This window comes from Simochromis diagramma, unplaced genomic scaffold (assembly GCF_900408965.1).
Source record: "Simochromis diagramma unplaced genomic scaffold, fSimDia1.1 OVJJ01000131.1, whole genome shotgun sequence".
NCBI classification, from domain to species: domain Eukaryota; kingdom Metazoa; phylum Chordata; class Actinopteri; order Cichliformes; family Cichlidae; genus Simochromis; species Simochromis diagramma.
In genome coordinates this window covers 5,260,513-5,286,765 of record NW_024387200.1, presented here as the reverse complement: position 1 = coordinate 5,286,765, position 26,253 = coordinate 5,260,513, and the positions used below count along the sequence as shown (strand labels likewise).

At 38.9% G+C, this 26,253-nt stretch overlaps 4 protein-coding genes and 1 long non-coding RNA gene across 5 annotated transcripts; 2 read left to right on the top strand and 3 right to left on the bottom strand.

The window, feature by feature from the left end:
* Positions 1–299: 299 nt before the first annotated feature.
* Positions 300–2,528, bottom strand: LOC120745780 (granzyme A-like). Its single transcript, XM_040050927.1, has 5 exons — positions 2,416–2,528; positions 2,052–2,193; positions 1,588–1,726; positions 1,077–1,352; positions 300–981 (listed from the first exon to the last, which is right to left on the bottom strand). Exons 1-5 carry the CDS (start codon positions 2,477–2,479, stop codon positions 820–822), a joined length of 783 nt encoding a protein of 260 aa, XP_039906861.1. The 5' UTR covers positions 2,480–2,528; the 3' UTR covers positions 300–819.
* Positions 2,529–6,528: 4,000 nt separating this feature from the next.
* On the bottom strand, positions 6,529–11,420 carry LOC120745859. The gene is made up of 5 exons (XM_040051052.1): positions 11,129–11,420; positions 9,384–9,752; positions 7,894–8,202; positions 7,622–7,711; positions 6,529–7,531 (listed from the first exon to the last, which is right to left on the bottom strand). Exons 1-5 carry the CDS (start codon positions 11,172–11,174, stop codon positions 7,428–7,430), a joined length of 918 nt encoding a protein of 305 aa, XP_039906986.1. The 5' UTR covers positions 11,175–11,420; the 3' UTR covers positions 6,529–7,427.
* Positions 11,421–13,438: 2,018 nt separating this feature from the next.
* LOC120745796 (cell division cycle protein 20 homolog B-like) lies at positions 13,439–25,301 on the bottom strand. Its single transcript, XM_040050951.1, has 12 exons — positions 25,039–25,301; positions 24,640–24,688; positions 20,293–20,509; positions 19,655–19,764; positions 19,044–19,095; positions 18,418–18,534; positions 17,391–17,602; positions 17,158–17,252; positions 16,682–16,910; positions 16,347–16,472; positions 16,134–16,257; positions 13,439–14,916 (listed from the first exon to the last, which is right to left on the bottom strand). Exons 2-12 carry the CDS (start codon positions 24,679–24,681, stop codon positions 14,819–14,821), a joined length of 1,422 nt encoding a protein of 473 aa, XP_039906885.1. The 5' UTR covers positions 24,682–24,688; positions 25,039–25,301; the 3' UTR covers positions 13,439–14,818.
* LOC120745799 lies at positions 19,467–20,356 on the top strand. Its single transcript, XR_005698701.1, has 2 exons — positions 19,467–19,810; positions 20,312–20,356. It is a non-coding gene; the product is annotated as an uncharacterized LOC120745799 (long non-coding RNA).
* On the top strand, positions 21,160–23,717 carry gpx8 (glutathione peroxidase 8 (putative)). The gene is made up of 3 exons (XM_040050954.1): positions 21,160–21,426; positions 21,586–21,847; positions 23,093–23,717. The coding sequence occupies exons 1-3, from the start codon at positions 21,220–21,222 to the stop codon at positions 23,254–23,256; spliced, it is 633 nt and encodes a 210-aa protein (XP_039906888.1). The 5' UTR covers positions 21,160–21,219; the 3' UTR covers positions 23,257–23,717.
* Positions 25,302–26,253: the final 952 nt, after the last annotated feature.

Sequence of the window (26,253 nt, the reverse complement as noted above, 5' to 3'; positions counted from 1 at the left end):
GAAATTTCAGTTTGCTTAATTTATTCATGATTCAGTTGAGTTGTTTTTCTGACAAAAAAGAGTAGACACTAACTGAAGTTGTTGTTCTGTGTCTTCTTAAATTAATATATATATTTAACCGCTGACAGACAAGAAGTGTGGTTATAATAAAAAAAGTTAACATATATTTACTGTTAACTTTTTCAATTTGTGATTGTGGAATATTCATCATTTTCAGCTTCATTTCAACTTTTGATTTTGTGGGGTTTTTTTTTTTTTTACTGTGTATTAAGTTGTAGTAGCTCAAAATAGCTGCAAACTGAGGTCCGGTCACTAAACAAATTATAATGCATCATGGATAATCCTAACCACCATCATTCAATTCAATTCAATTTATTTATATAGCACTCTTCACACATACACATAGTGCTTCACAGTAATATAAAAACAGAAATACATTTAACCATAAAGTACATAAACAGGACATAACTTTGTCTTTGCAAGACATTTATCTAGACACTCTTATCTCAATATGGCATCTGATTCTTGGTGTGCTTGCTTTTTCTACATTCAGTAACCCAGACCATTGGTTACTAATGCAAAACAAAAGTACATTACAGAAAAGTACACTTCTATCAGTCAACTGAATTTCACACCATATTTCTACAGGTTGACAACCACTGATTTACAACAAACGTTCAGTAACACTCTGCTTTAACATCATCCCTAAAATCATAAATATAGACAGATATAAATGTAGACTCGTGGTGGCAAAATAACACAACTGAACTTAGTATCCCTCTTTAATTTAAAGATGGAAGCAGGAATGATTCAGAGAACTCATTCTATTTTAGATCCCTTCATTGTATTTTTGATCCACTTGAGTTGTTTTTCTGACAGAAAAGAGTAAACTCCGGGTTTTTTAATGAGACCACACATCCGTCCAAAGGAAGTGATTCCAGCTAGCACACCATTGCACATGAGAGGTCCTCCTGAATCCCCCTGCAAAGAGAGCAATAATATGAGGTTCATTTTTTCATTTATTTTTCGACTCGTTTACGGTTCAAGTAGCGAAGTGGACGGTGAGGCGTACATACCTGACAGGTATCAGCTGTGTTTCTACCATTCGAACCAGCACATATCATGCTGCTGGTGATAACAGGTTTGAGGTTGTAATAGGCACGTGAGTTGCACATCACTCTGTCAATCACTGTCACATTGACAGACCTCAGGACATCTGACATTCGCTTGGCATTGCTTTTAGTTGTTCCCCATCCAGCCACCACACAGACGCTGCCAGCTTTTGGCTCCTTACTGGTTTTGGGCAGCGTGAGCCAGTTTACAGCTTTGGTTTTTTTCACTTTCTTGTCCAGCTGAAATTTAAATAATACTTATTTAACCATAATGGCTTCATCATTGCTTTTAGTAAAAACAAACAACAAAACACACACATTTATCATATTTGAGAGAGTGCATGTATATATTTGAGCTTATATGTATAATTTTGACTTTGAGAAAATTCAACAAAAACAAATTTTCTATAAATTCCTCTAAATATAATTATCAGCAATCTTGGATCACTTTTCCATTCTTTTGTAGTCACATTACCTTGAGTAACATGAGGTCATTGACCTTGTCCGTGCCATCATAGCAGGGATGAGGTAAACTTTTTTTCACCTTTCGGACCTGTCGGAAATCTTTTTCATCTGCTTTGATGGAGTGCACCCCCAGCAACACCTTCTTAATGCTGTAAGAGCAAAAACGGTGCAGTGTTAAATTACAGTTCAGTTATGGAATAGGTTTATTGACTAAGAAAGTGCCAAATATAGTGACAGTGATGCAGAGCAGCACTTGTTCCTTGTAAAGAAGTGTTCAAACCCCTGAGCTCTTGTGGTTTCTTTAGTCACTATCTGCCAGATTATAGCTGCTATAATGAATGCTGAGTGGAGCATCATAAAGAGGAAATGTTACTGACTACCATGACATTTTGAACAATCATAGTGCAACATCTTCGCAAGATCCAACAAAAATTAAGATTGCAATTTTCAAATGTTAATGGGAAAGATTCCTACCTAGGACAGTGAGCAGCAGTCAGGACCCATGCTTCATCAATTAGTATCCCTCCACATATCGGTTTGTCACTCTCCAGCAGAGCCATGTAAGGCAGCGAGTGTGGCTGCACTTCATTACCTCCAATGATCTCAGAACCACGACCTAAAGTGACAAATATTCAAAGAGGTCATTGAGATGAACAGATAAATTCTCTTCACACCTTCCTTTGTAAAACTAAAAGACATTTAGATCACACAATCTACATGCACAACACTAAACAAAGCATAAGAAACAAGCAGAAACATTACCATGACTTAGGCATATTTACATCAATTAATTCATTAGTATTAAATAAACAAATGCACAACGGATGAAATAACTCACTTGACTGAACAATGAGAAGGACAATACATGAGAGGAAAACACTGAAACCCCTGAGGCAGAGCATTTCTTCTTGTTTCGCTTTGATCTAAATAGACTGAAACACACTATGGTGCACAAAGTCGCCTTTATGTGAGCTCAGAGGAAGTGGTCTGACAAATGGAAATTCATGTGTCATGAAAAGTGGTCGCAAGCATGAGGTGAGGATGCATTCATTTCAAAGCCAGTGATCCGATTTACAAGTAAATCTCGTGATCTGTGTGGCACAGTGCAAGTCATCAGTGGGTGCAGGTGTCAATACATGGACTAGTGTGAAACAGTTGGAGGAAGACATTATTCATGTTGAAAGAACAAGTCCTTTACAAGAACTACACTACCAGTCAAAAGTTTGGACACACCGTCTCATTTAATGATTTTTCTTTCTTTTCATAGCTATTTACATTGTAGAGTCATATGGCATTATGTAGTAAACAAATAACTCAAAACATATTTATATTTTAGATTCTTCAAAATAGCTACTCTTTTATTTGATTACTGCTTTGTACACTCTTGGCATTCTCTCGATGAGCTTCAATGAGTCAGCTGAAATGGTTTTCCAACAGTTTTGTAGGAGTTCCCAGGGATGCTGAATATTTGTTGGCCCTTTTGCCTTCACTCTGGGTTTGGGTTCATCAGATCCCAAACCATCTCAATTGGGTTTAGGTCAGGTAACTGTGGAGGCCAAGTCATCTGGTGCAGATCTCCATCACTCTCCTTCTTGGTCAAACACCCCTTAGACAGCCCGGAGGTGTGTTTGGGGTCATTGCCTGTTGAAAAATAAATGACGGTCGAACTGAAGGCAAACCAGATGGGATGTCGTGTCGCTGCAGGATGCTGTGGTAGCCATGCTGGTTCAGTGTGCCATCAGAGCACCCCATCACACCTCCTCCTCCATGCTTCATGGTGGGAATCATGCATGTTTCTGCGTCGTACAAAAACACGGTGGCTGGAACCACAGATTTCAAATTTAGACTAATCAGACCAAAGCACAGATTTTCTCCACTCTAATGTCCAATCCTCATGTTTCTTGTCCCAAACAAATCTATTCTGCTTGTTGCTTTTCCTTAGTAGCGGCTTCCTAGTATCTATTTGAGCAAATCCACAAAGGAACCCTGACAAAGCCCATCTGTCATGGTCCGTGTGAGCAGCTGGGTGTGGCTGGTGTGGATCCCGGCTTCCTGTAACACTAGCGTTCCCCCTCCTCGACTCAGAGATGGTCTTTCCCTTTTCCCTTTACAGAGGGTACATCTTTCACCATCTTACAATGCTGTGATTGCAGCCATTTCCCAACTCTCTGTGAATGGTACTCATGGTCTTTGATCAGTGGGCTTTGGTCAGTGGTTGTTGATCAATGGTCATGAGAATTAGAATTATTAAGATTAAGGAACTGACCTCCCAGCCTATTGTTTATAAGGTTGGGGAAACCTGCAGTCAGCTGAGACTGAAGAAGTCACTTGGATGAGTGATGAAACGTTTCTCCCACAAAACGCTACATCCAGATGAACAGAATCAACTTTTGGAGATTTACAGTACTTACCTGGATTATTGAGCATGCATCAAGATATTTAGTTACATATATGCGCTTCATAATTCCATACATTTTTATTCATATATTTGATGGCTTCAGTGAGAATCTGCAATGCAAATTGTCTTGAAAATAAAGAAAACCATCAAATAAGAAGGTGCGTCCAAACCTTTGACTGGTAGTGGTCACTATGGTCACTTTTTTTTTCTCTGTAAAGGTTCTTTTCTGTTTTTCTTATCAGACATGTGACTTTGGAGCAGCTTCATCTGGCAGCTAGTGTCACTGAGAGTCAGTGAAGCATGTATGTTAGCTGGGACTCCACAGATATACCCCGAAGGAATAATAATCTTCTCTAAAAATAAGTATGGAGCTTAGTATTTAGTCTGTAGCCTTTTCAGTTATTTGGAGTCTGAAGTTAGAGTGAACAAGGTTGGAAACATCGTCCTCTAGTCAGGTATCCTTTGTGATGTGGCAAAATACCATTCATGTTTAGAGTACCCAAATGGTTAGTGTGGGATAGCAACTAGCTATACAAGTAATTTATAGCATTGACTAGCTAGCCTAGTCAGGCTAGGCTAGAAGAGAGCACCTTCTTTCTGTATTTGCATCTGTTGCTCCAGCCCCAGACACATCTGACCAATAAGCAGACTAAATGTTCTCATGTGGTTTGTAGTGACATGTTTTGGTTCACTTTGAGTTTTTTTTCTGTGTGAATTGAGACAAAACCACAGGAAAACCTACCCGCCATCCCCCCTCCCCACCCCTCCCCTCAGTCTAGCCCAGTCATAGACTGGAAGTTGAGCAAAATTAATGACTGAGTCGGTAAGTTGGTGGAACATAGTCATAGCACTGCGTAGCATTTATTCCACTGAACACTATGCAGTGGTTTCAAAAAGTAAGTATAGGTTTTGATTTAACACCTTGTGGAACCACCTTGGGCAGCAATAAGTTAAAGCTCTCATATTCTGTATTACTTTAACACTTTTTGTGGCAGAATGTTGGTCAACTGTTCTTCTCTAAACTTTGACTAGATGACCGTAGCAGCTTGATTCCTTTTTTTTTCAGCCATTCTGCTGTTGTTGGTATGCCTGACATCTTTCTCTTGTTGCAGGGCCCAGTTTCAGCCAAGCTTCAGCTGTCAGACAGATGGCCTCACATTAACTTTGCATTAACTTTGTATATAGATGAGTTCATGGTCGAATCAATGACTGCAAGGTCCCCAGATCCTGTGTCTGCAAAACAAACTCAGGTCAACAAAGCTCCACTACTATTTAATGTTTGACAGTCGGTATGAGGTGTTTGTGCTGATATACTGAGTTTGGTTTTCTCCAAATGTGGCACTGTGCGTTAGAGAACACTGTTCCAGAAATCTGGCTGTTTGCTCACATTCTACTTTCATAATCGTACAATTATGAACTTTAACATTTAATATGCAAACTGAGGCCTGTAGAGTCTGAGATGTAGCTCTGGGGTTTTTGCAATGTCTCTCAGCACTTCATGGTTTGACCTTAGGGTGAATTTGCTTTGACATACACTCCAGGGGAGAGTATGCCTTTCTATAACACTGACACCTGAGTGCTCCAGACCAGCAAACTGCCAAAACCTGTGCTTTTATATAGGTGGTCACACATGCTGATGATCAGTTAATCAAGTGCATTAGCAGCACATGGCTGCTACATACCTTTTTACTTTCCTGTAGAAACAGGAATAGAAAAGAACAGAATGGAATAGAATAGTCCTTTATTGTCATTGTACATGTACAACGAAATTACAGGTGCTCCATACCAACAAATATAAATAGTAGACAACAGGATTAAAAAACAAACAAGATTAATATAAAAAATTATAGAAATTATAGAAAGAACAAGTTGGTACAATCCCAAAGTCTTTTTTCTTTGTTTTTCATTAAATGTGCGTAAATAATCAATAAACCAACAACTTTATTGAATATTTGTATCTATGCCACTCTTTGTAAATAAGCTTGTCAGCAGAGTATAGTAAGTAATCAACTGTTTATACTGCTATTCAGTTACTGTTAACTTGTTTCCTGATACGCTACATAAATCCTAAAGGCAGCTTAAAAAATACACCTAAAGGCCTGAGAACCATGAGATCAGCAAGGTCTTTATGTAAAACACATTGCTTGTTTGTGTAATCACTACTTTTTTTACCTATGTTTGGTTCAAGAAAAATATCTCACTCTCAATCAAGAATACTGGTAATGTTATTTTCCATCTTTGAAATGCTAATGTTTCATTTGGGTCATGACATTCAATTAAATGCACTGCCACTATCTGAAACTATTGAGAAGACCCTAAAAGTTATGTTTGTCTAATTCTAATTTAAAGCAACAAGTACATTTTGAAAGAAGCTTTATAATATTTCGTGCAATATCAATGGGCCCTGTAATAAAAAAAATATTGTAATAAACAAACAAATGAACAAAAAACACTAAAAAATATAAAAGAAAAAAGAAATCCTAAAAGTGAAGAATAACAACAATAAACATTTTTTAAATTTTACAGTTTAAATTTTTCTTTTTGTTCCTCTTAATAGTTTATATTTTTATGACTTATAACTTCTAGCAGCACTGGATGAAATATATTGTTCTTCGCTCATTTTTCACATTTACTGACTTTCTTGCTTTTTTAAATAAACTAAAGGTGAGTACATCAAGAAAAAGTGGAAAAACAAAACAACATAATACATAATATGTGATTTCTTCCTACTATTCATTAAAATCAAATGACGGTTTCATCTTGAGGTAAAAAGTGATACTACAGTGGTCCATCTGACACTTCACTGCATTGACCTGTGCTAATACTTCATAACTCAGACTGTGATGAGTTACAGCATGACACATTTTGTGGGAAATGACTAACAGGTAGTTTTAGTTAAAAAAAACAAAAAAGCATAAAATGCTTTTAACAAATACTCCAGGGACTACTTTTTTAAATTTTGGGGGGTCACATATTTTCACATATGCTCTCTAATCTGAATGACCAATGGTACAACCATACAATACAAAACAACAGTGTAGATGTCTGTTTATAAAGATGAAGCCAATGTGAAAGTGCCTTAAACCTGCATCCTATGTGAAGGGCCGCTACAATGCAATATCTGTGGCTGCGTAAAGGCTTTCGGTACTATGAGTCTGTGGGTAAACGGCAACGGAAAACACAATCCTGTTGAGTTCGTGGTCTTAGTCACTCATTTAGGATCAAATTTAATAAAAATCGAAATGTATTTTAGAAAATTTGGTCATACCATGTTTCAAAAAAGAAGGTTTAACTGTAGTATTTTCTACACACTGGTTAACGATTCATTTGCAAATGAGAAGCAGTTTATTTAAAAAATGAATCTGTCTCCATGTATTCTATATTCATTGTGTTGGAATTTTTCATTTGAAGAGATTTTTCTACAAATGTCTAGACTATGTTTTTTCCGTGTCTTAACCAATGCCTGGAGTTTTCTGAGGGACCAGATCAACAATTGTGTCTTCAGTTGAGAACAACACTGGAGAGATGTAATGATTTGATTCTTCAAAACGACCTGCTGTTTAAAAAATAAAAATAAAAATAATGTTATATGTTATGGAGATTTTTTTTAAATATATAGATTTTTTACTGGAGAAAGAAGACCTACCTTTTTTAAGGATATGATAAAGAATCCACAGTGGAGGAGCAAGCAACATCAGTTTAATGACCATCAAAACAGCAAAGATGATATCGTGATCTACCGAAGTAGAGAGGATACAGAGACACAGATACAAAAGAGGGAGACGAGCACCAGTTTACAATGATGAGTAAATGGGCTGAATATAATAGAATATTTTAATTTAAGTTGTTGTCAGTTATTGTACACAGTATCTAGGAAGCAAGCCATGACACAAAAATAAACAAGAAGTACTTCCTTACCTGTTTTAACGTCTACTGTTGTAGGGTTACTCTGCAGGATGATGTTTCCACCAGTAACACTGTCAGGCCGAACAACAAAGGCAGAGATATGTAGGAAATACTTTGTGCCTGATGTTAAGTTGGAGATGCTGATGCTCATCGCTGCAGAACCATTGGTGCAGGAGTAAAGGACTGTCTCACATCTGCTGTCACATATGGTCACATTGTAACTGTGTGGTGTCGTCTGCATAAAGGCAGAGATATTCCAACTAAGATTCACGTGTTCCGCACCCACTGAGTCAACTGTCACCGACTGAGGGGAATGTGGACCTGTGGGAAGAAAAACAGTCAGAGTCGAGTAAGAGCTCAGGATCATGGATCATAAAAAATAACATGTTATCAGATAGGTTTGATGGAAAATGATGGAGAAAACAGAGATTTAAATACCAGGTGATGGGTTATTATATGAGGAGAGCTAGATAGGTCAGTGAGGGAGCCAGCAGCAGAAGCAGTATCTGCTCTTTTGTGGGGAGGAACAGGAGAATCCTGGTAAAATACTAAAAAATGAACTCCAGCATGAACTACGGTGGACTAGTTCATCTATCTAAATTGGTTGGAGGTACTGTCTCATGTTACTGTGCTTTTGAGCAGGGATCTCCAACTTCAGAGAGCTGCGGGCCACTGCTGGCACTGTCATCTCATTGTATTATTTCAAATATTGTATAAATATTGTATAACAACAATTTTTTTTCTCACTCTTAACTAACTGAAGCTTTTCATTGAACTACCAAATAAACAAATTGGTACTCTCTTTCTGGCCAGACACATTGCAGCACTTTTGCAATCATTATGTTCATATTTAACAAAATAAAAATGCAGACATAAGTGTACACATTAGTTTTTTACTGCCAGTGAAAAATGTTTTCTTTACAAATAACTCTCTCGCTGAACTAACGCAGCCAACATGTTTGTACTGTCTGCTCATATTGCCTTCATATTAAATATTTTTTTGCTTTTTAATGAACTTTTTAAGGAACAACAGGAAAGAAATCCTCCCTAACAAAAAGAGTAATTTCAAGGGCCAAATTGCATTATATTTCGTCACCTCAACATATGGGCCGCAAGTAGGGGTGACACGGGCTGCAAGTGTCCCCAGGCTGTGAGTTTTAAAGCCCTGCTTTAGAGGTTTAAACCAGCAAAACTATTTTAATAATGATTTTTTTCAACTGCTACCTAACTAATCTGTTATAAATAATAACAGGCAGGTGGATGCAGGTTATAAAAAAAGCACCATAACATAACCAGTAGAGTATGGGATCATTTTCTTGTGGCAACACACTCACCTTAGACAGGTAGAACAGGTTTTTAGTCACTGCATCGTGTTTCAGTGAATCTGACTGTTTGCATTTTTTAGTTGTGTGCCTCATCTTTATTGAGTATCATATTTAGACTTTGTAGTTACTATATTTGTCAGTTTCTAACTCCAAAAACAGCAAAAATGCATTACTTACCCTGACAGACAACCATGTGTGGTTCCTTACAGTAGCGAGCCAACAGGTTCTTGTCTTTTTCCAGCATGGCCTCTAAACTTGCACAGCAGCCTTCATAGTTTCTCCTGTACCAGTGTTCATAGCCCAGTTGTTCCCCATTCACCCACTGCCAGTCACTGGAGACACTCTGGCGTTTCAGACCAAGCCAAAAGCTGACTTTTGTGGCAGGAGTAGCATTCAGGACACTGAAGTACTGCTCCTCTGTGGTCAGGACAGCAAGGTCCACATAGTACTTCTGACAGAACTCCTGGGCTTTGACCCATGGCATAGGTCTTTGGACTAGGAAGTAATAAGAAGAGATCTGACCCACTGCTAAGCCATGACATACCACTGCGTAAGGGAAAAAAAAAACATAGATGAAGGCAGAGTAGTTAACAATAGCTATGTTTGGTTGTTTGATTGTGTTATAATCTATTAGACATGTTTTCATTATATACATTTAAATAGTGTGTTGCAGTATTTAGTAGAATAACTGTGTACAAGTGTTAAATAAATACTGAAGTATAGCCACCATTTTTCAATCTACAGAAATGCCCAAGTTGTAAAGACAGACATTAACCTTAAAGACGAAAATGCAACTGAGAGATTTGAGACTACATTTGTATGTCATTGTAGAAGAGCATGGAACAGGGGGCCAAGGGTCTTCTCCCTCTAATAATCTGTCCTCGTGAGCAGCTAAGTCACATTTTAGCTAACATTAACAGCAGCTAGAGTATGTCTGTGAAGGTTCTCAGTCATCCAGGTCATCGTAGTCAAAGGAGCTTGCAAAGAAAAGCGTCTGGACTTCTTTAAGTTACTTGAAGACGTTTCACCTCTCATCCGAGAAGCTTCTTCAGTTCTAAGGTCAAATGGTGGAGAGTCCCAGATATAAACCTAGTGGGAGTATCCCCCCACAGAGGGACAAAAGGACCCCCTGATGATCCTCTAATCCCCTGAGCCAAGGTGTGAAACTGGGTGTGGGTCCCACTCAAAACGTGCGGCTATCCTAAATGGGCGTTCTTAAAGTCAGCAAAGAGGCACAGAAAAGAAGATCAGACACCAGCGAGGGAGGATAAGAAAGACAGACGCAACAACATTGTCATCCCCTATGTAGCCGGTGTATCAGAAAAACTCAGGAGAGTTTTCTCCAAGCATGACATCCCGGTGCATTTCAGACCCAGCAACATGCTCAGACAAAAACTGGTTCACCCAAAAGACAAAACGCCAAAGCACAGACTTAACAATGTGGTGTATGCTGTACAGTGCAGTGAGGAATACCCAGACCTCTACATTGGAGAGACCAAACAGCCACTTCACAAGCGCATGGCACAACACAGAAGAGCCACCTCCACAGGACAAGACTCAGCAGTCCATCTGCATCTTAAGGATAAAGGACACTCTTTCGAGGATGCCAATGTTCACATTTTGGACAGAGAGGACAGATGGTTTGAAAGAGGAGTGAAAGAAGCCATCTATGTCCACTGTTAGCGACCATCTTTGAACAGAGGCGGTGGTTTACGACACCAACTCTCTGCCATCTATAATCCAGTTTTGAGATCCCTTCCCAGACGCCTTAACGCCCACTAGCTAGAGTATGCAGTCAGAACATAAGTACTAATAAAAAGCTTATTGCATCAGATGCTAGACTCATTTTGACATTTACGGACAATGAAACATGGAATGACAACATGCTTGACTCATGTTAAAGAAGTTTTGCAAAATGTTACCTAAAATCGCCAGCTGATGCAGAATTGCCGTCTCATTGCCAGACATAAAGTAGAATCCGTGTAGTTTTCTGGAAGGTGATATATATGTTTTTATTTCATTCCCATCAGACAGCTGACCATGAGCTGTCTGGTGTTTCTCAAGTGCTCCCTATAGTCATCCCATACGCTCTCCTTCTCATTTGCCCAGGACTCTGTTCGTGTGTAAATTTATAAAGCCAGCTAAAGCCTCGGGGTGATGCAAGAGGTGAAAAAATGGGAGTGTCTAAAGCTCAGTGCTTACCTGTATGAAAACGTTTTCAGGAATTAGTTACACAAGATATTAAAATCTATAAATGCATTTGCTTTACATTGTTTGTTTTCCTAAACCTTTCCAGTATCAAATATCCTAAACATTACAATCTGCTTACTAACTGCTATTTGAATTTTTTTTTTTATCTCTACTGGAAAACAGAAGATTGTGGTTGTTGGCAGACAAAAGCGCCTGGAAAAGCTCAACAATGCCACTGTAACTGAAGACTGGGAGAAAGCTGCCTAGCTTTTATAAGGGGGTTAAAAATACGGCGTAACTAGATCCACCCTGCAGTCTATTTTTAGAACAGCCTGGTTGATAATTTGTTAGTTAGTGTACTTTTTGACTTTCAAATATGAGCCCGATTAAATATTTGCAGAACAGCAAACAACATTATTCAGGTTTCAGACTCTCTTGTCTGTCAGGTCTCTGTATTACCCATATGGAAAATTATGCAAAAAAATTAAGAATGACGTAAGGTTGAAGTATACATTCACTACTTTAGTCAATGGGAATTTGTTAAAAAAAATGTTTTCTATTTTTCCCCCCATATGTTTGCACTTCATCACAGACATAGTAGTTTTTGTAACATAAAGCAAACACTAGAATTGTAAACAGTCCCCCTAAGTCACATCTAGATTCACACACTTGCCGAGTGGTGGATACTGTAGTGAGTATCCTGAGCTATAGATACAGTGGCTGGCAAAAGTATTCGGCCCCCTTGAAGTTTTCCACATTTTGTCACATTACAGCCACAAACATGAATCAATTTTACTGGAATTCCACATGAAAGACCAATACAAAGTGGTGCACACGTGAGAAGTGGACGTTTGTGAACAGCAATTTTCAGATCTTGCCACAGATTCTCGATTGGATTTAGATCTGGACGTTGACTGGGCCATTCTAACACATGGATATGTTTTGTTTTAAACCATTCCATTGTTGCCCTGGCTTTATGTTTAGGGTCGTTGTCCCACTGGAAGGTGAACCTCCGCCCCAGTCTCAAGTCTTTTGCAGACTCCAAGAGGTTTTCTTCTAAGATTGCCCTGTATTTGGCTCCATCCAGCTTCCCATCAACTCTGACCAGCTTCCCTGTCCCTGCTGAAGAGAAGCACTCCCAGAGCATGATGCTGCCACCACCATATTTGACAGTGGGGATGTGTTCAGAGTGATGTGCAGTGTTAGTTTTCTGCCACACATAGCGTTTTGCATTTTGGCCAAAAAGTTCAATTTTGGTCTCATCTGACCAGAGCACCTTCTTCCACATGTTTGCTGTGTCCCCCACATGGCTTGTAGCAAACTGCAAACGGGACTTCTTATGGTTTTCTGTTAACAATGGCTTTCTTCTTGCCACTCTTCCATAAAGGCCAACTTTGTGCAGTGCACGACTAATAGTTGTCCTATGGACAGATTCCCCCACCTGAGCTGTAGATCTCTGCAGCTCGTGCAAAGTCACCATGGGCCTCTTGGCTGCATTTCTGATCAGCGCTGTCCTTGTTCGGTCTGTGAGTTTAGGTGGACGGCCTTGTCTTGGTAGGTTTACAGTTGTGCCGTACTCCTTCCATTTCTGAATGATCGATTGAACAGTGCTCCGTGGGATGTTCAAGGCTTGGGAAATCTTTTTGTAGCCTAAGCCTGCTTTAAATTTCTCAGTAACTTTATCCCTGACCTGTCTGGTGTTTTCTTTGGACTTCATGGTGTTGTTGCTCCCAATATTCTCTTACACAACCTCTGAGGCCGTCACAGAGCAGCTGTATTTCTACTGACATTAGATTACACACAGGTGCACTCTCTTTAGTCATTAGCACTCATCAGGCAATGTCTATGGACAACTGACTGCACTCAGACCAAAGGGGGCTGAATAATTACGCACACCCCACTTTTCAGTTATTTATGTGTAAAAAATGATTGGAATCATGTATGATTTTCGTTCCACTTCTCACGTGTGCACCACTTTGTGTTGGTCTTTCACGTGGAATTCCAGTAAAATTGATTCATGTTTGTGGCTGTAATGTGACAAAATGTGGGAAAGTTCAAGGGGGCCGAATACTTTTGCAAGCCACTGTATGTCAATTAGGAATTACTTCCTTTCAGTGTACAACATTTTACATAAGGGATGCAGAATATGTTGACCCTTTTTGTACCGCCAGTTTCAGCTGAGTGGAGCCATCATGACTTTGACCTGGCGTTAAAGGCCAGCATATTTGTAAAGCAGTAAGCTCACAGAGAAGCACAACTTATGCAGATTTCTTCTCAGTTCTTTTTTTAAAATTTCAGTTTCTTTGCTGACTGGGCTTCATTTCAGACTGAGCTTGAGGCATGTTGCTGCTTTCAGTTGAGTGTTGACATTATTCATCTTGACCCTTAGTCAAAAGTGGAACAGCGTAGGTTAGACTTTGCAGACATCTGAGGTTACAGGGACTATATAAACCAACCTCAGTCATTGCACGTTTGCTCCGACATCTCAGTGTGACTGTGAACATATAACCTATAAGAAATAACTCATGTAGAGGGGGGGGTCTTGCTCTGTTTTTATAAAGGAAGTCTTCACCACAGTGCTTTTGCACAAACTGTTCTCTTAAATCTTCTCTGGTCACACTCTTGCAAGTCAAATTTTGCAGCACATATGCTCACACACAAAGTCTTTTCAAGCAGAAATCTATTCTGCTTCATTTTACATTTAACTTAAGTCTAAGTGATTTAACTACTAAACACATAACTTTTAAAACAAACCACAAAGCTTTCACTCTATTTCTAGGTAAAATAGGTAGTAGGGATGTTTCATATCATAGGGGCAAGAATAAAAGCTACCTTAGGCTGACAGAGTGTATTCTACTATTAGGTTCCTAAATTTGATTTCATTGTGCAAAATATAATTAAAAAAACATTTCAGGAAGTCAAAATTTACAATGAAGACATCTCAAAATGTAATATAAATAAAAACACAACAAACTCAAAGTGAACTCACATACAGAACAAATAAATGCTGATGAGCCTTAAGTCAGCAGCAGCAGATGTCAACTGTTGGTGCTGAGCTATTTCATATATGTGTACACTAAAACATGTCCCATGTCTGTCTTTTGTTACCTTTCATATGCTAGTAGTCAGTATGGCATATCTGTCATATCATAACTATACAAAAGATTCATGTCGTCTAGCTATTAAAACAGGAAACCTTTGCTACCGGCATGCACGATGCATGAAAAAAGGTGTGAGCTGGTGGTAAACTGGCTTCGAATTGTGGTTGACATCATGGGAGGGAAATGTGTGGTCTCTATGACACAATTGCCAAGAAAGCAGCAATGTGCACTTATGTGGTAATCAATTGTATACCTATTTCTAACCAGATGCTAAAGAACTTTATTATCAATATGAATGTCACGGTTCCATGATGCTGGTTACTACAAATCCCAGATGTGAAAGCGCTGGTCCGCACCGGTGGAGAAGATCTGAGAATTGTCAGGGTTTAAGGCCAAGTGAAGGACTCGATCAGAGTGACCTGGTTAAAAAAAGAAAAAAAAAAATTATTTAAAAGAACTGAAAATCAGTTCTTGTTGTTGCTATAAGTAGTAAGAAAATGCCACATTAACAGGGAATTAATATTGAATTGTACTACCTTGATTATAATGCCTTTTTACATTGATTTTTATAGATAATGAAATAAAAGCAACATGAAGTTAAATGTAAAAAATAGATAATACCGAAAACTGAACAATATAAGCACTCTGTTCCAAACCTCACTGCGCACATATTTGTCTGTGATTCAAACAAGCATCTCATTCAGTAACAACTTCTCCTTGTTTGCCAGTACAACTGAGTCAATCAGAGCCTTATTGGCAAAAATGAGAAGGGGGACTTTATGACTGTGGTTAACCAAGAAAATGGTGACTAAAAATCTGCCTACAGAATAACGGCCTGCATTGGTGCAACTCAATGGGAGCTACACGATTTTGTTTTTGTTTGTTTTTTTCCATTATGAAAACAAGTCAATTTCCCTATCTTATCATAACCAGTATTCCTATGGGAATAGGACTTTACCACAAGGGTTGATATCAGTAATTACACTTCTGAAAAATAGCGCAGAATGACCGTCAAGTTTTCATTTAAAATATAAAAGTACAAAAAAACTTAAATTAAAAAAAGTAAATTTTGAAAATTACTTGATCATTTTTTTATTAAGTAAAATTATTCAATATTACATATTAGTGGGTTTTCAGTAAAAGTGTCTTTTGCATTCAGTGCTTGGTTTGAGCCCCCCTGACCAGAAAAAACAGGAATTTAGCATTTCTGTTAGCGGTTTATTTCTCATTTTTTCCCCCCTTAAGCCGTAAGTATTGGTTTTCTAACACCAGCTCACATACTACAGGACAGTGAGACAGCTCATATTAAAACTAGCAACCTTAGTTTCATATTCACTAGAGAGAAGCCCAGAACACGAATCACTCAGCACACGATGGCCATTAAAGACATTAGTGGTAGGTGACAGAGCTGCTCCACTGACAACAACTGCTTCTGTGAGAATATTACTCACTGTGTTATTGACGCAACAACATTTGTTCCTATGGGTGTGTTGTCAATGTGTTGAGACTAAGTTGAGATAGTATCAGACAGCAGTGCTGATACAATTTAACGTTGCATTAAACAGAATTATTTACTTTATTAATAAAAAGGTTATAGTAATGTAGAACAGTCTTGTGTGTTTTTTGGTTTTCTAACCTGTGAACTGGTAAATGGGGCTGAGAGAGTGAAACTCCCACACCCAAGATGTGACTTTGTGATAAGGTAGGCCATGACCTGTAACCAGATATCTCTTCTTTTCAGCCCATTGTAGAGAACAGATCTGCAAATGAGGGTAAATAGTAATAGTTTATCCAGCATTTTTAAATACAGCAAAACAAAAATATCCACAATACTGTAATTCTCAAGCACCTGTGAATTTGTTTGCACAGAAGTAACACAAGATGCTGATTGTGTGTCCCAGATTCTCAGCTCACCATCTTTCCATCCCCCTCCTGTAGCAATAATGTTTCCCTGCCATGGGCACCACCCCATTGCCTAACAAAATAACACACACAAAGGTGGATACATTAACAGCATTTTTAAATCTCTGTTTACTAACCCAAAATCCTTACACATTAAAACCATTAGCCTCTTATTCACATTTAACTGCTTTGACGTCTGCTCAAACTCTGTAACTCTGGCTGTGTCAGCCTTTAAAAATGCCAAACAGTTTACTTTTAGCCTCCAAATCCAAGTACACAGACCTTGACAGCACTGGGCTGCTTCACTGTCATTATTGGCTGACTTGACATTTTTTTTCCCATGATGTCATCATCCCAGATATGGAGAAGGCCTTCTGTGGAGCCGCTGGCCAGCCATTTGCCTCCTGGTGACCACTGCAGACTGCAGACCCCCTCCCTCTGGGTGGTTGCACCTACCAGAGGTGTGAAAGCCCGTGGGTCAAGGTGACAGATATGTCCAAGAACAGATCCACTGTCAGAAAAAACACTGCTTTTATGGACACTTTTATTGATTAAGTGTCTCCTACCCTGTCCGTGACTAATTCATCTACATTTCTTTTACTAAAGAGATAAAGCTGTATGCCTTTAGCTCTTATCCTAAGCCTATCTATCCTATTTATTCATTCATTTATTTAGCATAATTTCCAAATTGGTCAATCTTTTCCATTTCATTATTAAGCAGCACATTCTTTAAATACCAGAACAAACCAAATGGGTACCTGCTAAGTAACTGCTGTTTCCAGGAAAGCGCTCTCACCACAGTCAGGTGTGACAGCAGAAACCTCATGTTCTGCTTGTGTTCGACATCCCACAACTAAAGAGTCAAAGAGAGACAAAGACACCACAAACAGTCATCCTGCTGATTCAGTAAATATGACACTTCCCTTCTCACAGAGCCCCCCCATACCACATTTGGTTTGAATAAGTTTCCAACCTCTATGAGCTCATTTACCTGTATCTCCCCTCGTCTAGTCGCGATACTGAGGGCTCTTCCATCTGTGCTCCAGCACAGAGACGAGACCGACTGACGATATCGGCATCCTGATTGTGGACTCAGGTCCAGATGTCCAACCAGACCACGAGTTTCTGAATTCCAAATGTAAACTGAAGAGCCGAGTCCTAATGCAACCATGCCACTACAGCTGCAGTCGAGAAGGTTAGTGTCTGAAATGACAAAGTTGCAAAAACAAAGGACTACAGAGGACTATATCATAGGCATAAATTATTGATGAACAGGATGAGCCTTAATTATAAACATTATTTTTTTTTTGTTAAATCTGTTAAATCCACCAAAGTGTTTTCAGTAAGTATTTTTCAGAAAAAAAAACAAGTAGCAGATGTTCCAGGTTGTATTTTTGTTGCCCATATGGCTATGCTATTTAAAATAATGAAATTTCACCAGCACACCCCAACACAACCACCATCATTCGTCAAACATGATGGAAATGTTATAGCACGTAGATGTACAACTTCTTAATGGCCCAATACTGATAGAAGAAGAAGTGTCACCTGATCCTAATCCAGAACAGCATGCTTATCAGTTTTAAATGCAAATAAGCCCACAAATAAGCACCAACCAACAGTGGTGAAGTAAAGGCCCAGCAGAGCATCTCAAGGGAGGAAGCACCACCTTTAATCATGTCCATGCATTCTAGACTTCAGGCAGAATTAATGCAATGCAAAGGATTATTAGTTTGTTCAATTACTTCTGACCCTTTAAAAAAGAGATTATTTATAAAAGTGACTATAATTCCTAAACAGCTAATGCAAAGCATTATTAACCCCAATGAATTTAAGATGAAAACTACATTTCAGCCACATTTGGATTGTTTTACAGTCTACTGTGGTGTCTGTGAAGGTTCTCAGTCACCCAGGTCATTGTAGTCTAAGGAGCTTGGAAAGAAACATCTACTGTGGTGGTGTACAGAAGCAAAAAAACAGTATTTGTAAAAGTCATTTAGGGCTTCATTTTCTCTTACAGTAATCATTCAGCAGTGATGGTGCACCCAACTTAACCACTGACTTCCCGTGCAGGCTCAGAGTGGTTTTGTTCAGAGTGGCAAATGGCTGAAGATCATATTTTCTTTCATCATAACCTTCAATGATAAAATATAATTTAAAAGATATTGTTACAAAACATACATTGTACATCTGCTGTTAATCCATTAATTTTCAAACACTTTCTTTGTTGTATCGTGTTTTTGACATGAATCAATAGTTGCAGCAAGCATCCACATTGATGTACATTAAGCACTCGTTGCATTAAACTAGAACGTGTTGAAACTAGTGATGACTGCTAAAGTGCCTAAATGTGAATAAAGTGTCAAGAGAATTTAACACGTGATTTCTTTCAAACTTTTCTTCCTTATTGCTATTCCAGATGTCATCTTTGTTGTCTTTGTACGCTACCAAATTTCTCCAGACTTCAAAAACTGGTGTGCAGTTTGATAAAGTAAACCTCTAATTACATCATCCAGCATTCAAAAAACAAAGCGAAAAAAAAACTGCAGCGTGATCAAAGTATGTATTTGGGTTCCCCAGTATGACATCATGTAGTATCAGTCCAGAGATCATTCACACAATCATTCATAGAAACATGATCTACCTGAGCAATTGAGATTTTCAGGTTCTTGAACTGCAGGTCTCCATACCCATCGCTGTAAAACATAAACAAAAAAGGGAAAATAATTATTACTATTCAGGTTTCAAAAATATCTAAAATTAGCATATCATTGAAGGTTAGCATTAGCAATATATGCAGATTTACTTTTTTATATGCTTTATACATCGATCTGTTGCAGGGCCATAACACAAGACAAGAAAAAGTATTCACAGTTAAAATCAATTCAGAATAAGCAATCACCCACTGCATGTCTTTGGACTTCACACAGAAAGGCCCCAGACTCTACATAAACCCAGGACCTTCATCCTGTGAGGCAGATGAGCTAGCCACCACACCACCATCTCTGATAGGATAATAACATTTTATTATTCTTATATCAAACTGATTGTGTTCTTTTATTTTATTTCACTTCGAGCAACTTTTGGAAACCACACACATACAAAACTTTCTGACTTTTTTCACTTTTAAATGAAAACTTCTATGTTCGTGTATGAGACGATGACTTGCAGAAATCAGTTTAGCATCCCCCTCAAACTACTGCATCACAACCACACACAGACACAAACGAGGAAGTGCAGCTTCCTTAAACAAACCTCTTGTGGGGCATTTTCTGCAGCAGGCCGTGTCTTTGCAGCGATCGTGCACTCTGTGTTCACCGACTTAACAGACTCAGAGTGAGACGAGCCTCCCACCAGTGCTGCCTCTGGTGAAATCAAATGACATCATAGAAAACGTCCAACAGCTCTCAGGTAAAAATGTACTGTGTCAGTATGATGATACACCTGGTGAAGATTAAAAAGAATGAATATTGTTTCTAGATATGGGCCTAGGGGAGTGCATGCCTGTGCATTTTAAAATCAGCAGTGTCATATAAGAACAGTGTTACCCAGCTGAATCATAAATATGTTGTTCAAGTGCAACACCAACAGCTTGGGTACAGTCCCCAGTGGTGACTAGCGTCTTCATGTGGCAGGATAAAGTTGGTTGGAGTTTTTTAAACCAAAATATTTATCCAAATTACACAAAAATTGTTGCATTTTTATGACATACACATTATGCTTTAAATCCTGAATCAGTCGTTTTTCCCCTCTTCTAAAAATCAGTCGTTTAAAACCTGACTTCGGGTAATTTTTAAGTTTAATCACACTTTTAATGACCTAACTTATGTGAATATGCCTGGCATCAGTATTGCATTATTATTATTACTGAACTTCTGTGTGTTGTTTAATACCTTGGATTTTTCCTGGTAGGACTTCCTGTCCCGGTTCATGCTTTCTCGGTGGAGAATCGAGCTCCAGCCTCTGACAGATGGTATCAAACTCGAAGCTTGGCTCACACTGCCGCCCAGGGGCCAGTGGGGTACTTGCAACAGGGCTTTCTCTGCAGCGCCTCTGGATGATCCGCCTCCTGAAGCATTTGTATGTGACTTCATGGTCCTCGTATTGTCCCTGAGCAGACAAATAACAATTGTTTTTTTTAATACCATCTCAAAATAAGGTTATTCAAAATGTACTAAACAGTAACTTTATATCATTAGAAACTAATCTATTAAGAGCCTAACTTCCTCTTAAGATTTTTTGAAACCTTTCATAGCAGATGAAGATTCTGTAGTTATTTAAATGCTTTACAGTGATTACTGAGGAAACCACTGGAAAGTTTGTATGGTTAAGTGTTTGCTGAGGTTCCTCTAGTGCTAATAATTTGCACTGAGCATTCAGGCATGTTTATTATTGTTATGATGATGATGATGATGATATTAATAATAATAATAATAATAATAATAAGTTCCCGATTTCTGTTTTTAATGTTTTCCAACATTAAAAACAAGTGATATAGACCTCAGTCTCAATATTAATTCCGTCTTATGCTTTTTATATTGAACACACCTAACAAAACTAAAACATAAGGCATTGTTTGTTTGTATTGTTTTGTTTTGTTTTTTAAAAAAATATTTTCAGCTGACCCTGTGTAGCTGAAAGTCCAGTATTTACATGTAAAGTTCACTTATTATTAGTTTTATTTTGCTGCTGAGTTTCCGGTATAGTCGCTTTTCACCGTTTCTCCGTCCAGCTTAACGCGACTATTTCCTCTGATCCGCCCCAGAACTTCTGGAAGGAGAGCCCCAGTTCAAGCTACGGTTTGCTCTTTCCCCTCCAAGATGGAGGCTTTGGGAGGTTATCCTACCAGGTCCTCCAACCCAAAAGCGAAAAAGTTAACTGTGCTGTTGAGCATGACGGTGGGTGTGGGGTGTTTATTTCTTCTGCAGACCCAGCTGGTGAAACCCAGAAAACCGAAGGATTTTTATTCTTTCGAGGTGAAGGACGCGAAGGGCAGGACGGTTTCTCTGGAGAAGTACCGAGGAAAAGTATGTCCATATCATCAGCCGTTGTTTCAGACTGAGAATAAATCTGTTTAACTGTTTAACTTTCCCCGTGTCAGTTTAGACTTGATTTATTTGCAGAGTGCGTATTTTTAAGAGCTTTTTAAAATAACTGTGCACTGCTCCTAATCCCCTCCTTTGCAGGCGTCCTTAGTTGTAAACGTGGCGAGTTACTGCCAGCAGACGGAGGCGAACTACAAGTCTCTACAGGAGCTCCACCGGGAGCTGGGCACCTCTCACTTCAACGTCCTGGCCTTTCCCTGCGGACAGTTCGGGGACACGGAGACCGGAACCAGCCGGGACATCGAAGCTTTCGCCAAGTCAGCCTACGGCGTTACCTTTCCTTTCTTCAGCAAGATCAAAATAATGGGATCAGAGGCTGACCCTGCTTTCAAATTCCTCACAGGTTGGGAGAAAGACTTTTAACGAATATCATGACTGTGGGATCACTGAGTGAGATCACAGAAACGCTGATTACATATTTATACCTGCTCCAAGTGCAGGATGTATTTAAGGATGGAAGGAAGTCAAATTTGGAGCTGTCACCAAACCTCAAATACTTAACAATTGGTCTCACCTGTATTCCAGGTACAAGTGTTGATAGTCTAAAACCAAACTAGATTAGGCAAAGCCTACTTTTACTTCATCTGAGAGGAAAATAATCTGTTACTGTTGTAAAATGTGGAGCTGAACGTAAAGTTTTGTATTTTTCAATCACCCCAGGGTAATTTAATGAGTTTTTATGAACATGATGCACCTGAAAGAAGACCTGCAGAACAAGTCTATGAACTCCAGAGGTAACTGGAATATAAAGTATGGTTCTGATCTATTCTGTGATTACAAGACTTGATGGTATAAAATTTAATCAATTCAGTGTCATATCTGCTAAGTAGCAACTTCATTTATGTTTGTAAAGCAGCAGAACTGACATTCTGCTCCATGCATTAGAATCTGTTTTAATTAATTAGCTGTATTTTTACAGTTACAGTTAATATTATTAATATACAGTAACACAACAGTCGTGGTGAGCTATAATGATTAGCAGTAACCAAGGGGAAATTATCATTTGAATTAATGCTATTACAGCATATGAACATAAGTATGCACATTTGAGTTTTTTAGTATTAGGTTTTCACTTGATTTTCAGTTACAACACATACATTTTTCACTGCACTATCAAATTATATAATATTGAAATGATACTATAGGATTGTGTAGCTATTTTCTTTTATTCTTATTTTATTTATTTAATATAATTTTTTTATGCACGTATTATTTTGATTTGATAGTGTCCACTTCTGTTAGGAAGTAACTTTTTCTGTCGTCGTGGTACTCTGCTATTAAGTTATTAAATTAAGGCATTTGGTATTTTTGGTATTTTGGCATCCTGTAGTCGACCTAACTGTCAGTGTTTTTAAGCATATTTTAGACTCTGATGTGTCTGTCTCTGTTTTATCCTGGTTTTACCTTTGAGGAATATTTTTTGTCTTCAGTGTGTAATAGTTTGTTTCACTATATGGAAACTGAATTACTTGTTGCTGCCCATCTTGGGCAAACAACTTTAAAGATTGCTTAAAAATAAGATAAATTAAAAAGAAAGAAAGAAATGTAGCATTAACGACTGTTCTGCGACATCTTGTTTGTTTTTCAGATTCTGTGAAGAAAATTCCAAAGTGGAACTTCTGGAAGTTTCTGGTGAACCCAGAAGGGAAGGTGGTTCGATTCTGGCGAACAGAGGAGCCCATGGAAAGCATCAGAGAAGAGGTCACAGCGATGGTGCGGGAAATCATCCTAAAGAAACGAGTGGAGCTATGATGGCCCCTAGTGATCGGTACTGGACATAGCACTGCTTTATGTCTGTGTTTCCTGAGCTGTGACAGCCAGGAAGGACTGAACTGTTGACAGCGAGTGTTGCTTGGAGAGGGTTGTCGTTCCAGAAAGATGCAAGATGAAAATATCAGGCAATCACCGTGATGCAATGCAAGTCAGAGTGTGTGTGCGTGTGTGTAAATGAGTGTATGTGGGGGTGTTTATCCTGTGGTCAGTGATGAGCATTTCTTAAAATGACCACTGCTGCAGCTGCAGTGGTTATTTAGCTTTTCAGTTGTTGGCATTTTGAAATGTTCAGCTTTCCTTCTTTTCATCTCTCCAGTGTTTACATTAAAATCTTTTTTAAGAGGAAGCAAATTAATTGAGCCTGATTTGACTGATTTGAGCCCAGCAAACTGTGCAGCATCTATCAAACAATAAAAAGCTCTCATAAGTATTTGTTTTAACTAATGACTTTAAGATTTTTCATTTAGATGTCCTGTGTTGTGGGTATTAAGCGTCTTTCTTAACTGAATAATTAAATCACATTACACATTACCTGCTAATGTTAATGCATTGATATTAAGGCCATCTCCTTAAATATGGTGCTGTAGTTGATTTTTCTGAATATTTATGGCTATGAGAAAATAATATAAAATAGACAATAGAATCAATGAATCGCATCTTAGTACTGATAGCAGTGAAGGATGACTACAGACATCACTGTTGGTGTGGATTAAATGGACAGTTGGAGGGCAGCAGCAGGTGAGCTGGCACAGGAAGAAACTACCAGCTAACAAGACACTGCCTTCCAGCCACCCACAATTCAACTTCACCTTCTGTCCTTATAATAAAAAAAATTATATTTTCTTTGCAGAGTTTGCAAACATTTAAAAGTCATATTGAATGGCTTTTGAGCCATTAGTGTGACCCACAGTGAAATGTAACTGTTAAAGTAGCAGAGCAGTGTGAGCTGGCTGAAGAAACGTCAGCTAACATTACACTGCCACCCAACCAGTCACAACACATCTGTCCATGTAAATGCAAATGCGTGGATTTGACTGCTGTACCGACGTCCAGCTGCTCATTTATCAGTATGCAAAATGTAGAATTGTCTCCCAGCTTTACTCTTGGCTGACTTCTTATTATATACTATAATATAATAAGAAGCGGGTTACGTGGCAGTGTCGGCAAACATGTTTCAGGTGAGTTGACAGTAGCAGTGAGGAGTGCAGCTGACAGCTGTCAGTCAAATAGCACAGCCAGCAGCAGTACACTGCCGCACTGACACTGCAAGATCAGCAGAAAGAGGAAGGAGGCACCCAACAAATGAAGCGGGAACATTTCTGATTATTTTAATGCCAGTTTCACTTTAGTTCCCCCTCTTACCTTGAAGGGAAAGTGCCGCTTTCCTGTAAAATCTCGCAACATCCTCCTCCTGATCATAAAAACAAAAACACCACAAGCTCAGCTCATCATCACGTGAAACTAGTTTCTAACATCTTAGTCTGTGCTTTCAAAGAGTTATTCACCAAGGTGTGGACTATTTCAAGTATGCTGCAATTAATATAAGTGACTGTGTGTTTTGGGTTTTTGTTTGTTTTTTCTACACCACTATACGTAGCACATGCTGTGGTTAGAAGAACCCAAATAGGAAGAGTCCCTGTGTTTAGTGTTTGAGTTGCCTGGTAGCAGCAACAGCAACCGATCCTAAGTAACATATAACATGTCTTGACTGCTCTACTGAGGCTATTTTAATTGCCCGCAACTATGTTATAACTTACTTACCCATCTGCGTGAATCTTCACTCCAGCGTTTCAGGCGCATCGTCCATTTCCTTCATTTAAGCATGCCCCAGTCCCCACTATCTCAGTCCTCCCTATCTCAGCCCAAGTGAGGACACTGACCGGTCATGCCTGGTGCACCTGTTGTCTCCTCTCCTATATACTCTCGCTGGGCGGACGCCGGAGCGGGAAGCAAAGTCCTCTGCTGTGCTATTGGCAGTTAGGTCCATTTCCCCCCTGTTTTTAATTAAGCGCCCTATAGACTCGCTCCTATTCAGGGATTCCCTTCGCGTCCTGGTTTCTAATGGAAACAAACAGACAAAGAAAGAAAAAGAAAAGAACAACGCGGTAATGTTATAAAGGTGGAGGTGGCTGCGTGTTATCAGTTGATGTCCTAACTTAGACAAGGACAAACTACTTCACCTTTATTTCTTTAGGGTGGTGTCAGTTTGCACACTTAATCACATGGTTTACAGATGCAGGCTTTTATTCAGCTTGTTATGTCGCTGAAGAAAGCATAATTTTAAATACAAAGGCTAATGATGATTATCGGCTATAGTTACATTAGGAAAGAGGTAGGATCGTGCAGTTTGGCACCTTTAAAGCACACGAAAAATTATTGTAAGTAAATCATAAATTACAAATCCTGAAAACATGCCAAAACGAGAACTGAGACCCTATCGAATAGCCTTAAATATTTAGCATGTTAAGAAATACAATTATTATTATTTATATATTTATTTATTGCTAAATTGTAGGCCTAATAAGTTGTTTTAGATGTTTGGAAGTGAATTCAAACATCAGCAAATTTTGACAACACATACTAATAAACACTCCGCAAACTGCAGATTTTACTGATTGGATTTAATGCGTTGTCATAAATCTGTAACAGCTCCTCTGGTGGGCAATCAGTGGCCGTGTTTTGCGGGTAAAGGCCCTGTATCCGCGGGCCACACCGTTTAATGAGGAGCTGCTCTGGCGCTAAGTGGGCCGAACGGCGCGAGAGCACGCACGTTCTTGCCACCTGCCACTTCCATATGCGCTCGCACCTCGAGTGCGAGCCCGGGACAGTGCGCCAGGTGCTCCATCAGGCTGTCATACAGTCCAAATGATAGACATAAAAGGTTAAGCTCTCAAGATAACCCACGGTAACCTTTAATTTATCATCACGTCCAACAGAAACAATAGCAGCAACAACAACAAACGGCTCAGTGTTTGT

What these genes read in the sequence shown, in the direction of transcription:
- LOC120745780 (XM_040050927.1), bottom strand. Translation starts at nt 2,479, where the DNA reads ATGCTCTGCCTCAGGGGTTTCAGTGTTTTCCTCTCATGTATTGTCCTT. An exon ending in CCTTCTCATTGTTCAGTCAA is followed by an intron (nt 2,194 to 2,415) that starts GTGAGTTATTTC and finishes TTGTCACTTTAG; the next exon opens with GTCGTGGTTCTGAGATCATT. An exon ending in ATGACCTCATGTTACTCAAG is followed by an intron (nt 1,353 to 1,587) that starts GTAATGTGACTA and finishes TTTAAATTTCAG; the next exon opens with CTGGACAAGAAAGTGAAAAA.
- LOC120745859 (XM_040051052.1), bottom strand. Translation starts at nt 11,174, where the DNA reads ATGTCTGGCAATGAGACGGCAATTCTGCATCAGCTGGCGATTTTAG. An exon ending in ACACATGGTTGTCTGTCAGG is followed by an intron (nt 8,203 to 9,383) that starts GTAAGTAATGCA and finishes TTCTTCCCACAG; the next exon opens with GTCCACATTCCCCTCAGTCG. An exon ending in AACAGTAGACGTTAAAACAG is followed by an intron (nt 7,712 to 7,893) that starts GTAAGGAAGTAC and finishes CTACTTCGGTAG; the next exon opens with ATCACGATATCATCTTTGCT.
- gpx8 (XM_040050954.1), top strand. Translation starts at nt 21,220, where the DNA reads ATGGAGGCTTTGGGAGGTTATCCTACCAGGTCCTCCAACCCAAAAGCG. An exon ending in TGGAGAAGTACCGAGGAAAA is followed by an intron (nt 21,427 to 21,585) that starts GTATGTCCATAT and finishes CCTCCTTTGCAG; the next exon opens with GCGTCCTTAGTTGTAAACGT. An exon ending in TGCTTTCAAATTCCTCACAG is followed by an intron (nt 21,848 to 23,092) that starts GTTGGGAGAAAG and finishes TTTGTTTTTCAG; the next exon opens with ATTCTGTGAAGAAAATTCCA.
- LOC120745796 (XM_040050951.1), bottom strand. Translation starts at nt 24,681, where the DNA reads ATGTTGCGAGATTTTACAGGAAAGCGGCACTTTCCCTTCAAG. An exon ending in CAGAAAATGCCCCACAAGAG is followed by an intron (nt 19,096 to 19,654) that starts GTTTGTTTAAGG and finishes TATGTTTTACAG; the next exon opens with CGATGGGTATGGAGACCTGC. An exon ending in CTGTGCAAACAAATTCACAG is followed by an intron (nt 16,258 to 16,346) that starts GTGCTTGAGAAT and finishes CCTCATTTGCAG; the next exon opens with ATCTGTTCTCTACAATGGGC.